This window comes from Pristiophorus japonicus, chromosome 14 (assembly GCF_044704955.1).
Source record: "Pristiophorus japonicus isolate sPriJap1 chromosome 14, sPriJap1.hap1, whole genome shotgun sequence".
Lineage (NCBI taxonomy): Eukaryota > Metazoa > Chordata > Chondrichthyes > Pristiophoridae > Pristiophorus > Pristiophorus japonicus.
Genome location: NC_091990.1, coordinates 76,121,253 through 76,138,577, shown reverse-complemented (window position 1 = coordinate 76,138,577; position 17,325 = coordinate 76,121,253). Strand labels below are relative to the sequence as shown.

The 17,325-nt window shown below is 46.4% G+C and overlaps 1 protein-coding gene across 1 annotated transcript in view; it reads left to right on the top strand.

Moving 5' to 3' along the window:
* The window catches only part of LOC139279611 (mucin-6-like), an 838,525-nt gene that overhangs the window by 405,005 nt on the left and 416,195 nt on the right, over positions 1-17,325 (top strand). Inside the window, exon 9 of the mRNA XM_070898726.1 lies at positions 15,686-15,893. Within this exon, the coding sequence (XP_070754827.1) occupies positions 15,686-15,893 (208 nt within the window). The remainder of the gene's footprint in view (positions 1-15,685; positions 15,894-17,325) is intronic.

Sequence of the window (17,325 nt, the reverse complement as noted above, 5' to 3'; positions counted from 1 at the left end):
GTTTTATGTGGACAGTGAGTGTTTTATGTGGACAGTGAGTGTTTTGCGTGGACGGTGAGTGTATTATGTGGACGGTGTGAGTGTTTTATGTGGACGGTGTGAGTGTTTTATGTGGACAGTGAGTGTTTTATGTGGACAGTGAGTGTTTTATGTGGACGGTGAGTATTTTATGTGGACAGTGAGTGTTTTATGTGGACGGTGTGAGTGTTTTATGTGGACGGTGAGTGTTTTATGTGGACGGTGAGTGTTTTATGTGGACAGTGAGTGTATTATGTGGACGGTGTGAATGTTTTATGTGGACGGTAGTTGTTTTATGTGGATGGTGAGTGTTTTATGTGGACAGTGAGTGTTTTATATGGACAGTGAGTGTTTTATGTGGACGGAGAGTGTATTATGTGGACGTTGAGTATATTATGTGGACAGTGAGTGTTTTATGTGGACGGTGAGGATATTATGTGGACGGTGTGAGTGTTTTATGTGGGCGGTGAGTGTTTTATGTGGACGGTGAGTGTTTTATGTGGACGGTGAGTGTTTTATGTGGACGGTGAGTGTTTTATGTTGACGGTGAGTGTTTTATGTGGACGGTGAGTGTATTATGTGGACGGTGAGTGTATTATGTGGACGGTAGGTGTTTTATGTGGGCGGTGTGAGTATTTTATGTGGACGGTGAGTGTATTATGTGGACGGTGAGTGTTTTATGTGGACAGTGAGTTTATTATGTGGACGGTGAGTGTTTTATGTGGACGGTGAGTGTTTTATGTGGACGGTGTGAGTGTTTTATGTGGACGTTGAGTGTTTTATGTGGACGGTGAGTGTATTATGTGGACGGTGGGTGTATTATGTGGACGGTAGGTGTTTTATGTGGACGGTGTGAGTGTTTTATGTGGACGGTGAGTGTATTATGTGGACGGTGTGAGTGTTTTATGTGGACGGTGAGTGTTTTATGTGGACGATGAGTGTATTATGTGGACGGTGAGTGTATTATGTGGACGGTGAGTGTATTATGTGGACGGTAGGTGTTTTATGTGGGCGGTGTGAGTATTTTATGTGGACGGTGAGTGTATTATGTGGACGGTGAGTGTTTTATGTGAACAGTGAGTGTTTTATGTGGACGGTGAGTATTTTATGTGGACAGTGAGTGTTTTATGTGGACGGTGTGAGTGTTTTATTTGGACGGTGAGTGTTTTATGTGGACGGTGTGAGTGTTTTATTTGGACGGTGAGTGTTTTATGTGGACGGTGAGTGTTTTATGTGGACGGTGAGTGTTTTATGTGGACGGTGAGTGTTTTATGTGGACGGTGAATGTTTTATGTTGACGGTGAGTGTTTTATGTGGACAGTGAGAGTTTTATGTGGACCGTGAGTGTTTTATGTGGACAGTGAGTGTTTTTTTTGTGGACCGTGAGTTTATTATGTGGACGGTGTGAGTGCTTTATGTGGACGGTGAGTGTTTTATGTGGACGGTGTGAGTGTTTTATGTGGACGTTGAGTGTTTTATATGGACGGTGAGTGTTTTATGTGGACGGTGAGTGTATTATGTGGACGGTGGGTGTATTATGTGGACGGTAGGTGTTTTATATGGACGGTGTGAGTGTTTTATGTGGACGGTGAGTGTATTATGTGGACGGTGTGAGTGTTTTATGTGGACGGTGAGTGTTTTATGTGGACGATGAGTGTATTATGTGGACGGTGTGAGTGTTTTATGTGGACGGTGAGTGTTTTATGTGGACGGTGAGTGTATTATGTGGACGGTAGGTGTTTTATGTGGGCGGTGTGAGTATTTTATGTGGACGGTGAGTGTATTATGTGGACGGTGAGTGTTTTATGTGGACAGTGAGTGTTTTATGTGGACGGTGAGTATTTTATGTGGACAGTGAGTGTTTTATGTGGACGGTGTGAGTGTTTTATGTGGACAGTGAGTGTTTTATGTGGACGGTGAGTGTTTTATGTGGACAGTGAGTGTTTTATGTGGACAGTGAGTGTTTTATGTGGACGGTAGGTGTTTTATGTGGACGGTGAGTGTTTTATGTGGACAGTGAGTGTTTTATGTGGACGGTGAGTGTTTTATGTGGACGGTGTGAGTGTTTTATGTGGACGATGAGAGTTTTATGAAGACGGTGAGTGTATTATGTGGACGGTGAGTGTTTTATGTGGACAGTGAGTGTTTTATGTGGACAGTGAGTGTTTTATGTGGACGGTGTGAGTGTTTTATGTGGACGGTGAGTGTTTTATGTGGACGTTGAGTGTTTTGTGTGGTCGGTGAGTGTTTTATGTGGACGGTGAGTGTTTTATGTGGACGGTGAGTGTTTTATGTGGACGGTGTGAGTGTTTTATGTGGACGGTGTGAGTGTTTTATGTGGACAGTGAGTGTTTTATGTGGACAGTGAGTGTTTTATGTGGACGGTGAGTGTTTTATGTGGACAAGTGAGTGTTTTATGTGGACAGTGAGCGTTTTATGTAGACGGTGAGTGTATTATGTGGACGGTGAGTGTATTATGTGGACGGTGAGTGTATTATGTGGACGGTGAGTGTTTTATGTGGACGTTGTTGAGTCTTTTATGTGGACGGTGAGTGTTTTATGTGGAAGGTGTGAGTGTTTTATGTGGACAGTGAGTGTATTATGTGGACGGTGTGAGCGTTTTATGTGGACGGTGAGTGTTTTATGTGGACGGTGTGAATGTTTTATGTGGACGGTGAGTGTTTTATGTGGACGGTGTGAGTGTTTTATGTGGACAGTGAGTGTTTTATGTGAACAGTGAGTGTTTTATGTGGACGGTGAGTGTATTATGTGGACGGTGTGAGTGTTTTATGTGGACGGTGAGTGTTTTATGTGGACGGTGTGAGTGTTTTATGTGGACGGTGAGTGTTTTATGTGGACGGTGTGAGTGTTTTATGTGGACGGTAGTTGTTTTATGTGGACGGTGTGAGTGTTTTATGTGGACGGTGACTATTTTACGTGGACAGTGAGTGTTTTATGTGGACAGTGAGTGTTTTATGTGGACAGTGAGTGTTTTATGTGGACGGTCGGTGTTTTATGTTGACGGTGTGAGTGTTTTATGTGGACAGTGAGTGTATTATGTGGACGGTGTGAGTGTTTTATGTGGACGGTGTGAGTGTTTTATGTGGACGGTGAGTGTTTTATGTGGACAGTGAGTGTTTTACGTGGACAGTGAGTGTTTTATGTGGACGGTGAGTGTTTTATGTGGACGGTGTGAGTGTTTTATGTGGACGGTGAGTGATTTATGTGGACGGTAGGTCTTTTATGTGGACGGTGTGAGTGTTTTAATTGGACGGTGAGTGTTTTATGTGGATGGTGAGTGTTTTATGTGGACGGTGTAAGCACTTATGTGGACAGTGAGTGTATTATGTGGACGGTATGTGTATTATGAGGACGGTAATTGTATTATGTGGACGGTGTCAGCACATATGCGGACAGTGAGTGTATTATGTGGACGGTGAGTGTTTTATGTGGACGGTGAGTGTTTTATGTGAACGGTGAGTGTTTTATGTGGACGGTGAATGTTTTATGTGGACGGTGTAAGCACATTTACAAACAGTGTGTGTATTATGTGGACAGTGAGTGTTTGTATGTGGACGGTGTGAGCACATAAACGAACAGTGTGTGTATTATGTGGACAGTGAGTGTTTTATGTGGACAGTGAGTGTTTTATGTGGACAGTGTGTGTATTATGTGGACAGTGTGAGTGTTTTATGTGGACAGTGAGTGTTTTATGTGGATGGTGTGAGTGTTTTATGTGGACGGTGTGAGTGTTTTATGTGGACGGTGAGTGTTTTATGTGGACGGTAGGTGTTTTATGTGGACGGTGTGAGTGTTTTATGTGGACGGTGCGTGTTTTATGTGGACAGTGAGTGTTTTATGTGGACGGTGAGTGTATTATGTGGACAGTGTGAGTGTTTTATGTTGTCGGTGTGAGTGCTTTATGTGGACGGTAGATGTTTTATGTGGACGGTGTGAGTGTATTATGTGGACAGTGAGTGTTTTATGTGAACAGTGAGTGTTTTATGTGGACGGTGAGTGTATTATGTGGACGGTGTGAGTGTTTTATGTGGACGGTGAGTGTTTTATGTGGACGGTGTGAGTGTTTTATGTGGACGGTGAGTGTTTTATGTGGACGGTGTGAGTGTTTTATGTGGACGGTGAGTGTTTTATGTGGATAGTGAGTGTTTTATGTGGACAGTGAGTGTTTTATGTGGACAGTGAGTGTTTTATGTGGACGGTGAGTGTATTATGTGGACAGTGAGTGTTTTATGTGGACAGTGAGTGTTTTATGTGGACGGTGAGTGTATTATGTGGACAGTGTGTGTTTTCTGTGGACGGTGAGTGTTTTATGTGGACAGTGAGTGTTTTATATGGACGGTGAGTGTATTATGTGGACGGTGTGAGTGTTTTATGTGGACGGTGAGTGTTTTATGTGGATAGTGAGTGTTTTATGTGGACAGTGAGTGTTTTATGTGGACAGTGAGTGTTTTATGTGGACGGTGAGTGTATTATGTGGACAGTGAGTGTTTTATGTGGACAGTGAGTGTTTTATGTGGACAGTGAGTGTTTTATGTGGACAGTAAGTGTTTTATGTAGACAGTGAGTGTATTATGTGGACAGTGTGAGTGTTTTATGTGGACAGTGAGTGTTTTATGTGGACAGTGAGTGTTTTATGTGGACGGTGAGTGTTTTATGTGGACAGTGAGTGTATTATGTGGACGGTGAGTGTTTTATGTGGACTGTGAGTGTTTTATGTGGACAGTGAGTGTTTTATGTGGACGGTAGTTGTTTTATGTGGATGGTGAGTGTTTTATGTGGACAGTGAGTGTTTTATATGGACAATGAGTGTTTTATGTGGACGGAGAGTGTTTTATGTGGATAGTGAGTATATTATGTGGACAGTGAGTGTTTTATGTGGACAGTGAGTGTTTTATGTGGACGGTGAGTGTATTATGTGGACAGTGAGTGTTTTATGTGGACAGTGAGTGTTTTATGTGGACAGTGAGTGTTTTATGTGGACAGTAAGTGTTTTATGTAGACAGTGAGTGTATTATGTGGACAGTGTGAGTGTTTTATGTGGACAGTGAGTGTTTTATGTGGACAGTAAGTGTTTTATGTAGACAGTGAGTGTATTATGTGGACAGTGTGAGTGTTTTATGTGGACAGTGAGTGTTTTATGTGGACAGTGAGTGTTTTATGTGGACGGTGAGTGTTTTATGTGGACAGTGAGTGTATTATGTGGACGGTGAGTGTTTTATGTGGACGGTGAGTGTTTTATGTGGACAGTGAGTGTTTTATGTGGACGGTGTGAATGTTTTATGTGGACGGTAGTTGTTTTATGTGGATGGTGAGTGTTTTATGTGGACAGTGAGTGTTTTATATGGACAGTGAGTGTTTTATGTGGACGGTGAGTGTTTTATGTGGATAGTGAGTGTTTTATGTGGACAGTGAGTGTTTTATGTGGACAGTGAGTGTTTTATGTGGACGGTGAGTGTATTATGTGGACAGTGAGTGTTTTATGTGGACAGTGAGTGTTTTATGTGGACAGTGAGTGTTTTATGTGGACAGTAAGTGTTTTATGTAGACAGTGAGTGTATTATGTGGACAGTGTGAGTGTTTTATGTGGATAGTGAGTGTTTTATGTGGACAGTGAGTGTTTTATGTGGACGGTGAGTGTTTTATGTGGACAGTGAGTGTATTATGTGGACGGTGAGTGTTTTATGTGGACGGTGAGTGTTTTATGTGGACAGTGAGTGTTTTATGTGGACGGTGTGAATGTTTTATGTGGACGGTAGTTGTTTTATGTGGATGGTGAGTGTTTTATGTGGACAGTGAGTGTTTTATATGGACAGTGAGTGTTTTATGTGGACGGAGAGTGTATTATGTGGACGTTGAGTATATTATGTGGACAGTGAGTGTTTTATGTGGACGGTGAGGATATTATGTGGACGGTGTGAGTGTTTTATGTGGACGGTGAGTGTTTTATGTGGACGGTGAGTGTTTTATGTGGACGGTGAGTGTTTTATGTGGACGGTGAGTGTTTTATGTTGACGGTGAGTGTTTTATGTGGACGGTGAGTGTATTATGTGGACGGTGAGTGTATTATGTGGACGGTAGGTGTTTTATGTGGGCGGTGTGAGTATTTTATGTGGACGGTGAGTGTATTATGTGGACGGTGAGTGTTTTATGTGGACAGTGAGTTTATTATGTGGACGGTGTGAGTGCTTTATGTGGACGGTGAGTGTTTTATGTGGACGGTGTGAGTGTTTTATGTGGACGGTGAGTGTTTTATGTGGACGGTGTGAGTGTTTTATGTGGACGGTGTGAGTGTTTTATGTGGACGGTGTGAGTGTTTTATGTGGACGGTGTGAGTGTTTTATGTGGACGTTGAGTGTTTTATATGGACGGTGAGTGTTTTATGTGGACGGTGAGTGTATTATGTGGACGGTGGGTGTATTATGTGGACGGTAGGTGTTTTATGTGGACGGTGTGAGTGTTTTATGTGGACGGTGAGTGTATTATGTGGACGGTGTGAGTGTTTTATGTGGACGGTGAGTGTTTTATGTGGACGATGAGTGTATTATGTGGACGGTGAGTGTATTATGTGGACGGTGAGTGTATTATGTGGACGGTAGGTGTTTTATGTGGGCGGTGTGAGTATTTTATGTGGACGGTGAGTGTATTATGTGGACGGTGAGTGTTTTATGTGAACAGTGAGTGTTTTATGTGGACGGTGAGTGTTTTATGTGGACGGTGTGAGTGTTTTATTTGGACGGTGAGTGTTTTATGTGGACGGTGAGTGTTTTATGTGGACGGTGAGTGTTTTATGTGGACGGTGTGAGTGTTTTATTTGGACGGTGAGTGTTTTATGTGGACGGTGAGTGTTTTATTTGGACGGTGAGTGTTTTATGTGGACAGTGAGTGTTTTATGTGGACGGTGTGAGTGTTTTATTTGGACGGTGAGTGTTTTATGTGGACGGTGAGTGTTTTATGTGGACGGTGAGTGTTTTATGTGGACGGTGAGTGTTTTATGTTGACGGTGAGTGTTTTATGTGGACAGTGAGAGTTTTATGTGGACCGTGAGTGTTTTATGTGGACAGTGAGTGTTTTTTTTGTGGACCGTGAGTTTATTATGTGGACGGTGTGAGTGCTTTATGTGGACGGTGAGTGTTTTATGTGGACGGTGTGAGTGTTTTATGTGGACGGTGAGTGTTTTATGTGGACGGTGTGAGTGTTTTATGTGGACGGTGTGAGTGTTTTATGTGGACGGTGTGAGTGTTTTATGTGGACGGTGAGTGTTTTATGTGGACGGTGAGTGTTTTATGTGGACGGTGAGTGTATTATGTGGACGGTGTGAGTGTTTTATGTGGACGGTGAGTGTTTTATGTGGACGATGAGTGTATTATGTGGACGGTGAGTGTATTATGTGGACGGTGAGTGTATTATGTGGACGGTAGGTGTTTTATGTGGGCGGTGTGAGTATTTTATGTGGACGGTGAGTGTATTATGTGGACGGTGAGTGTTTTATGTGGACAGTGAGTGTTTTATGTGGACGGTGAGTATTTTATGTGGACAGTGAGTGTTTTATGTGGACGGTGTGAGTGTTTTATGTGGACAGTGAATGTTTTATGTGGACGGTGAGTGTTTTATGTGGACAGTGAGTGTTTTATGTGGACAGTGAGTGTTTTATGTGGACGGTAGGTGTTTTATGTGGACGGTGAGTGTTTTATGTGGACAGTGAGTGTTTTATGTGGACGGTGAGTGTTTTATGTGGACGGTGTGAGTGTTTTATGTGGACGGTGAGAGTTTTATGAAGACGGTGAGTGTATTATGTGGACGGTGAGTGTTTTATGTGGACAGTGAGTGTTTTATGTGGACAGTGAGTGTTTTATGTGGACGGTGTGAGTGTTTTATGTGGACGGTGAGTGTTTTATGTGGACGTTGAGTGTTTTGTGTGGTCGGTGAGTGTTATATGTGGACGGTGAGTGTTTTATGTGGACGGTGAGTGTTTTATGTGGACGGTGTGAGTGTTTTATGTGGACGGTGTGAGTGTTTTATGTGGACAGTGAGTGTTTTATGTGGACAGTGAGTGTTTTATGTGGACGGTGAGTGTTTTATGTGGACAGTGAGTGTTTTATGTGGACAGTGAGCGTTTTATGTAGACGGTGAGTGTATTATGTGGACGGTGAGTGTATTATGTGGACGGTGAGTGTATTATGTGGACGGTGAGTGTTTTATGTGGACGTTGTTGAGTCTTTTATGTGGACGGTGAGTGTTTTATGTGGACGGTGAGTGTTTTATGTGGACAGTGAGTGTTTTATGTGGACAGTGAGTGTTTTATGTGGAAGGTGAGTGTATTATGTGGACGGTGTGTGTGTTTTATGTGGACGGTGAGTGTTTTATGTGGACGGTGAGTGTTTTATGTGGATGGTGAGTGTTTTATGTGGACGGTGTGAGTGTTTTATGTGGACGGTGTGAGTGTTTTATGTGGACGGTGAGTGTATTATGTGGACGGTGAGTGTATTATGTGGACAGTGAGTGTATTATGTGGACGGTGTAAGCACATATACGGACAGTGAGTGTGTTATGTGGACGTGGTGAATCTACCATCATGAAATGTCAAGATTATTGAACATTTATGCATTTGAAATTTATTTCTTATTCTGTTTTAAATTTAATGGTGACACCGATCTCTCGCCAGACATTTGGGATTGTCCAAAAATCATCTCAAACTCCAATGGACCTGAACAATAATGAGAAATATTTTTCTGTCTGTCCACGAATATTAAAATCCAACCAGAAATAATTCCTTTGAAAAGAGACTCCCTGATATTCACTGTGATTCCGCTCTCCTGAACGTGTGGTCAGGGTTGAACTAAGTAATAGTTTAGAGGATAAAAAGACTGGTGGCCAAAATCCATGGTCTCAAAGAGACCCGTTAATGTCTGTTTGTGACGGCCATTGCTAAAAACCGAATGACCGCCGCTTTGGGTTGAACAGGCCGAACAGACCCAAATTCAAGTTGGGGATTTTTCAGCTGGACCCCCATCCCGCCGAGTGGTTGCACCACCAATTTAAAATAATAAAAATTATTACCTCCCAATATTCAGCAGAATAGATCGACCCCCTGCTGCGCGGTGGCCCTGGCAGGTTTTTCTGCCGGTGCACCATCTCCGCACTGAGTGCAGCCCAGCGCAGCAGCCCTTAAAGGGAAGGGCCCACTGTTGCGGCCGCAATGGAAACATTTTTGCCGGGCGACTTCCGGATCGGCCGGCAAAATACTGCACGGGTTCGGCCGGCCGCCAACCGGCAGCCTGACACCCCCTCTTGTGTGCCAGGTGCTGGCACAGCCTGGGACCAGGACACACTGGGCTGCGTAGCATTGCAGCGTATGAGAGGCTCTTGCCTGAATGAAAGGGAAGGGCTGAAGCTGCGCACTCTGCATAATAAAAAGGGTTGTACCAGGACCACCAGGGAGCGGGGGTGCTGCGCGTGGAGGCCGAATGCCAGGCTGAATGATCGCAGCACCGACCCTGCGTCAAAATCCGCATTGGTGTGGAAAAGAAAAGCGGACATTTTATTCAGGAGCAGCCGGCCACTTCCCCTTTAAATTTTGCCCCACTAGCGGCACCGTACCCAGTCGCAAAGTCCCATTAGTGCTGCTCGGGGACGCTAACGGGAAGCGCAAATTACCCCAATTTCTGCCCAAAGTGCCTGCAAAGGGATAGAGACAGGTTTAGTGAGTGGGCAGTAAGGTGGCAGATGGAGTATAACGTGGGGAAATGTGAGGTTATTCACTTTGGTCGGAAGAATAGAAAAACGGAAACATTTTTAAATGATGAGAAACTTTTAAATGTTGGTGTACAGAGATTTGGGTGTCCTCGTGCAAGAAATACTAAGCTAGCATGTCGGTACAGCAAGCAATAAGGAAGGTAAATGTCATGTTGGCATTTATTGCAAGGGGGTTTGAGTATAAGAGTAAGGGGGTAGAAATTTCCCCCTGCCCGAAACGGGGCACACACACCCCGTTTCAATGGTTTTTGCTGTCGCTGTGGTTCAGGTCACCTCTTGAGCGAAATTCCGCTCTTTGTTGTTTTTTTTATTCTGATCCGGAAGTCGCTCTTAACGGGGGCGGTCAGTACACGAGAGGGGCAGATACAGGGCGGTGAGTACACGGGAGGGGCAGATACAGGGCGGTGAGTACACGGGAGGGGCAGATACAGGGCGGTGAGTACACGGGAGGGGCAGATACAGGGCGGTGAGTACACGGGAGGGGCAGATACAGGGCGGTGAGTACACGAGAGGGGCAGATACAAGGCGGTGAGTACACGGGAGGGGCAGGTATAGGGCTGTGAGTACACGGAACGGCCGGATACAGGAGGTGAGTACATGAGGGGGCGGATACAAGGAGGTGAGTACACGAGAAGGGCGGATACAGGAGGTGACTACACGAGAGGGGCGGATACAGGGCTGTGAGTATACGAGAGGGGCGGATACAGGGCTGTGAGTACACGAGAGGGGCAGATACAGGGCAGTGAGTACTCGAGAGGGGCAGGTATAGGGCTGTGAGTACACGGAACGGGCGGATACAGGGCAGTGAGTACACGAGAGGGGCAGATACAGGGCGGTGAGTACACAAGAGGGGCGGATACAGGGCGGTGAGTACACGGAACGGGCGGATACAGGGCAGTGAGTATACGAGAGGGGCAGGTATAGGGCTGTGAGTACACGGAATGGGCGGATACAGGAGGTGAGTACACGAGGGGGCGGATACAGGGAGGTGAGTACACGAGAAGGGCGGATACAGGAGGTGAGTACACGAGAGGGGCGGATACAGGGCAGTGAGTATACAAGAGGGGCAGATACAGGGCGATGAGTACACGAGAGGGGCAGATACAGGGCAGTGAGTACTCGAGAGGGGCAGGTATAGGGCTGTGAGTATACGAGAGGGGCGGATACAGGGAGGTGAGTACACGAGAGGGGCAGATACAGGGCAGTGAGTACTCGAGAGGGGCAGGTATAGGGCTGTGAGTATACGAGAGGGGCGGATACAGGGAGGTGAGTACACGAGAGGGACGGATACGAGGCGGGACTACACAAGAGGGGCGGGTCCGCGGCGGTGGCAACACTTGAGGGGCGGAAGTTGGGGGTGGTGCGGAGTGACTGCCGCGATGACGTCATCACGGCGCCGCGTCACCATGGCTCTCCCGTTCACTTAAAGGGGAGAGCCTGCGCGATTGTTTAAGTTCGTCCCACTGGGCCACCAGGGAGGGTTTCGGCCGGGCCAGCGGCCTGCCACCCAAGAGGAGGTACCATGCTGCCTGTTGGCGGCCTGGACCAACCCGGGGGCATAATTGTCAGGCCGACATGACAACATAAACATGGCGACCATGGTAGTGCATCCTCCCCTTTAAGGGAAGCCACACCACCGCTGCAGAAGGCCACCGCCTCAACGGACCACCAGGTTTTGGCACCGCCGGGCGGACCGAAGATTTTTGGAGAAGAATGTCGCTGTCGGCGGGCGGGAACATCGGCGGTGCGCACGGTGATGACACGCTTACCGCGGACCGGCAGCAGCGGAGCGGTGGGGGAATTGGGGCACCGCCGGGAAAACTCGGGAGGGCAATTGGGTTAGCAGCAGCCATTCCTCCAAAAGTGGGCGGCCACTCCACTCCGCAGCGTGACCGCCGATTTGTGGTGGTAACAGACCTTCAGGAAAGGGGCTGTTTTGGCCCCAGGAAGTCTTGCTAACATTGTACAGCGCCTTGGTGAGACCACACCTGGAGTACTGTGCACAGTTTTGGTCTCCGTATCTAAGGAAGGATATACTTGCCTTGGAGGTGGTACAACGAAGGTTCACTCGATTGATTCCTGGGATGAGAGGGTTGTCCTACGATGAGAGATTGTGTAGAATGGGCCTGTACTCTCTGGAGTTTCGAAGATGAGAGGTGATCTCACTGAAACATATAAGATTCTGAGGGGGATTGACAGGGTAGATGCTGAGAGGTTGTTCCCCCTGGCTGGAGTGTCTAGAACTAGGGGGCACAGTCTCAGGATACGGGATCGGCCATTTAAGACCGAGATGAGGAGGAATTTCTTCACTCAGAGGGTGGTGAATCTTTGGAATTCTCTGCCCCAGAGGGCTGTGGATGCTCAGTCTTTGAGTACATTCAAGGCTGAGATCGATAGATTTTTGGAGTCAGGGAATCAAGGGATTTGGAGATCGGGCGGGAAAGTGTTGAGGTCGATGATCAGCCATGATCTTATTGAATGGTGGAGTAGGCTCAAGGGGTCTACTCCTGCTCCTATTTCTTATGTTCTTTTGGGTTTTGGTGGCACCAGGGTAGCCTTGGTTCTTGAATTTGGTAGAGGTTGGGATCCTGGGGTTTGACAATACTTAAGCGGAGCTGCTGTAGTTGACATCTGGTGAGTGGGGAGGGGGGGCCTTCTAATTTGGCATCACTGGAGGGAGACTCCAGAACAGACTGTGATAGATGAACCTGAGGCTTAATGCAACTAGAGGTGGAAGATGAGGTTTGGCTTAGAGGGTTTTGGCTGGATCAGTCAATTCGTTGTACATTCCTTTAATGTAAGTCATCAGTACCCTCTTTACCAGAGCAACTTAGCTCATACACCTTGACCGAGTGTTATGCCACGTAATATTATCAGCCTTGGGGATGGCCCTGAGATTTTGTAGCAGTGGGAATCGGGCCTAGGATCTGGCAGTACTGGAATGGAGGTCCCATAGTCTGGTATTATTTATGGCAGGATTTGCAGGGTCTGGGAGTGAGGTTCCAGGATTTGGGGAATATTGGCACGAGAGGTTCTATAAACATTAGTACAAAGGAAAAAACCTGCAGTTGCTGGGAATCTGGAACATAAACAGAAAAAGCTGGAAATACTCAACTGGTCAGGCAGCATCTGTACAGAGATAAACAGAGCTTCAGGTCAGCGATCCTTTGTCCCTAAGCAAGTGCAGAGGCAGGGAAAGCTGGGAAAAGTAGGAAAGGACAAAAGGGAAGGTCTACGATTGGGTGGAAAGCAGGAGTGAAAAAACGATAAAAGGCAAAAGGTGGAGGTAATGGGACAAGTAAAGGTTGGGTATAGAGGAGCTGTAAATGGCAACAGCAGAATAATCACTAGCACTTGATGTCCGAAAATAAGGGAGCAGTGATTAGTATCTGAAATTATTTAATTTGTTGAATTTCTGGTCGCTTGAACATTTTACTTCTCTGCCCCACTCTCACTCTGACCTCTCTCTTCCAATGAAGCTCAAGGAACAACTCCTCATCTTTCGAGTGAACACTTTACAATCTTCCAGACTCAACATAGAATTTAATAATTTCACTTCATCAAACACTGCTCCCAATCTTTCAGACAACAGTGCCAGTAATGATTGTTTGATGGCTTCATTAACGTGGTCAAGGTTCTCAAGATACTTTACAGGAGCGTTATCAGACAAAATTCGACACCGGACCACATGAGATAGTTGGGTAGGTGACCAAAAAGGCAGGTTTTAAGAAGCATCTTAAAAAGAGAACGGAGAACTAGTGGATTAGGGAGAGAATTCCAAAGCTTGGGGCTTAGACAGCTGAAGGCATGGCCACCGATGGTGGGGCCAAGGAATTCTATATTACAAGGGATGCACAAGAGGCCAGAATTAGAGGAACGCAGAGTTCTCGGTGGGTTGGAGGGCTGGTGGAGGCTACATAAATAGAGAGGGCTGAGGCCGTGGAGGGATTTGAACACAAGGATGCCGATTTTAAAATCGAGGCATTGCTGGAGCAGGAGCCCATGTAGGTCAGTGAGCACAGGGATGATGGGTGAACTGGACTTGGTGTGAGTTATCATAGAGGCAGCAGAGTTTTGGATGAGCTGAAGTTTATGGAGATAAAGAGGGACTTAAAGAAGAGAGACGTCGTATGTTACGCGGGGCTGGAATATTTACATTCATTTCTGCTTGGTGTTCGGCGGTTTTTAAGTTCTGACAAGTTTCTCAGGAAATTTTGGCATAAGTTGCTGTCAGCAAGATCAATATAAATTTTGACAAAAGTTGGATCGAGGAAATTCAGGCCCAGCAAGTCATCATTATCATAAGCAGTCCCTCAAAGCGAGGATGACTTGCTTCCACGCCAAAAAAGGATGAGTTCACAGGTGTTTCAATGTAGGACCTAATATTCCAGGTCCAGAACTACATTCTGAAGGGTGGAAGATGCCTGTGCGTGTATTCTTTTAACGTGTGGTGGCCGTTGCACACCAGCCACCACACGGGCTTGACAGAGCTAGGTCTTGGTCCAGTGGCAAGGAGTAACCAAGACGACTGGAGATCAGCTCTGCTGCACGGACCTAGTGCACACACATATCGCAGTGTGGGTTGGCCCATGCTGCCCCTGGGTCCCTTGTCCAGCAAGTACATGTTGAATCCTTTTCACTCATTTTCTCTCGAAATCTTGGATTCACGATGCAAATAATGTGGATTGGATATTTGCATCATGAAAGTGTGCTCTCACTGATGTATGGCAACAGATTCAGGCAGGTGGCACTGTGGGTTCACAGCTGCTCCTGCTTTTCTTCCTCCCCCCCACCCTATCGGGCCATTGGCATGGCTTGGGTGGGCTCGAGGTGAAGTCCTGCATCCTGGCTGGCCAGTACATCTGCAAATCTGTAAATGTTTGCTCTGTTGCAGGCCCAGAGCTGTTCTGCCTGCCACAATACGGGCTTTCTGGTTGTTGCCGAACAGCAGCAGCCAGAAGATCTGCAGGCTCTTAGATTCTCTGAGAGAAACAGGTCGGTTTAAACAAAAAACTGTATCGTCGCTTGTGGTGTCTTTTGCTTTCTGTTGGAACCCCAGCAGATGCTCTGGTGGGGTTCTTGCGGATACAGGTCCAGGTCTGGTGCTTGGACCAGCCTTTTTCAGATGTACTTCCATCATCATCATCATAGACAGTCCCTCGGAATCGAGGAAGACTTGCTTCCACTCTAAAAGTGAGTTCTCAGGTGACTGTACAGTCCAATACGGGAATTACAGTCTCTGTCACAGGTGGGACAAACAGTCATTGAAGGAAAGGGTGTGTGGGACTGGTTTGCCGCACGCTCCTTCTGCTGCTTGCGCTTGTTTTCTGCATGTTCTCAGCGATGAGACTCGAGGTGCTCAGCGCCCTCCCGGATGCACTTCCTCTACTTAGGGCGATCTTTGGCCAGGGACTCCCAGGTGTCAGTAGGGATGTGCACTTTATCAGGGAGGCTTTGAGGATGTCCCTGTAATGTTTCCTCTGCCCACCTGGGGCTCGCTTGCCATGAAGGAGTTGCGAGTAGAGTGCTTGCTTTGGGAGTCTAGTGTCTGGCATGCACTTTCACCGGGTGCTAAATAAATAAACTCACTGTAAAATGAGGAGGGAGGTCGGAAATATCTTTTTCTTCTTCTTTAAAATATCAGTTGTGCTTCGTGGGAAGCACCAGGAAATCCTGGTGGAGCGCAGTTAGGGTGGAGACCTGATATAACAGGTCCTTGCCCTTTTGTCCTCCTCCCTGTGCCTGAGTAACCTCGATTCTCTGAATCTGCATGTATACCTGTTAAATACTCACTTTGCTGAACATTTTCCTCAGTCAGTTTTGTTTCACCTTCCTTCGAAAAAAAGCTTCCACATTTCACATTTTCACTGTGAAATTAATCTGTTTCTTTCAGGTATTTGATTGCTCGTGTATGCTGAACAAAGTGGCCCCTCTATGTAAATTGCCAAAGAAGAATTACATTACAGAATGTCAACGCGATCTGTACAAGTGCACCGTTAAAGGTGACACGAAATGCAGTTGTTGGACTATGTCTGAATATTCGCGGCAATGTTCTCGGTTACTGGAGCCAGTCACAAACTGGAGAAATATCTCGTTCTGCCGTAAGTATGATTTATCCAGGATCACCTATCTTATTGCCTGAATCTTGCGGTAGTATAATATTTGTAATATGTTTTGTCACTGTTGTGTATGGAGAAAGAGTCAGACTGAATACTGTGAGCTCAAAGTAACATTTGACCTTAGTCTTTTATTGCAGGTCTCCAGAGTGCCTCTCCAACCTGTGAAGCCTTCTTAATTACCTGTGCTCCCAAGGGATTATGGGATCCCTTGCGACTCCGGTGAATGAGCCCTCTGGTGGCTGTATAGAGTAAATACAAGTCCACATATATAACAACACACCCCTACCCCCCCAAAGTCAGTAGTGTAACTATTTATAATGTGAGTCGATCTGGGGCCTTTCTTGCCCTGGTTGATCATCTCGATGTGAAAGCTGGTATTGTTGAATCATTTGTTGGGCCCTCGCTGGGCTGCTGTGCAGCTGGCCTTGCTGGGCTGCCTGGTGTGTTGGCCCTGCAGGGCTGCTGTGAATGATGGGTTCTGCTTTGTGGTCAACCGTGGTGCCGGTTGCCACTGGTGTGTATGTTGGGGGATCAAAAAGGTAGGATCCAAGGTGGGTTGCTCAGGATCGTCCGTGAATCTGAGTTTGATTTGGTCCAAATGTTTCCGGTGAATGAGTCCATTTGAAAGTTTGACCCGAAGCACCCTCTTTGGCCACGACAGTGCCGGGAAACCACTTGGGACCTTGTCCATAATTTAAAACAAATACAGGATCATTGATTTCAATCTCACGTGACACATTTGCGCTAACATGGTAATCACTTTGTTGAAGCCACCTGCTATCTACCTGTTCATGTAGATCAGGGTGAACTAACGAAACCCTTGTCTTAAGTGCTCTTTTCATGACCAGTTCAGCAGGTGGGATCCCAGTGAGTGAGTGGGGTCTCGTGCGGTAGCTAAACAGGACTCGGGATCGGCGAGTTGTGGTGAGCCTTCAGTTACCCTCTTCAAGCCTTGCTTGATGGTTTGCACTGCTCTCTCTGCCTGACCATTGGACGCTTGTTTAAACGGGGCAGATGTGACATGTTTGATCCCGTTACGGGTCATGAATTCTTTGAACTCAGCACTGGTAAAACATGGCCCGTTGTCGCTCACCAGGACATCGGGTAAGCCGTGTGTGGCAAACATGGCCCGCAGGCTTTCAGTAGTGGCAGCCGACATTATCTCACATTCAATCCACTTGGAGTACGCGTCTACAACTACAAGAAACATTTAACCAAGAAGGGGCCTGCATAGTCGACGTGTACCCTAGACCACGGTTTGGAAGGCCAAGACCATAAACTTAGCGGCGCCTCCCTGGGTACATTGCTTAACTCCGAGTATGTATTACATCTGTGAACGCAGGACTCTAAGCCCACATCAATATCGGGCCACCACACGTGGGATCTGCCTATCGCTTTCATCATTACGATGCCT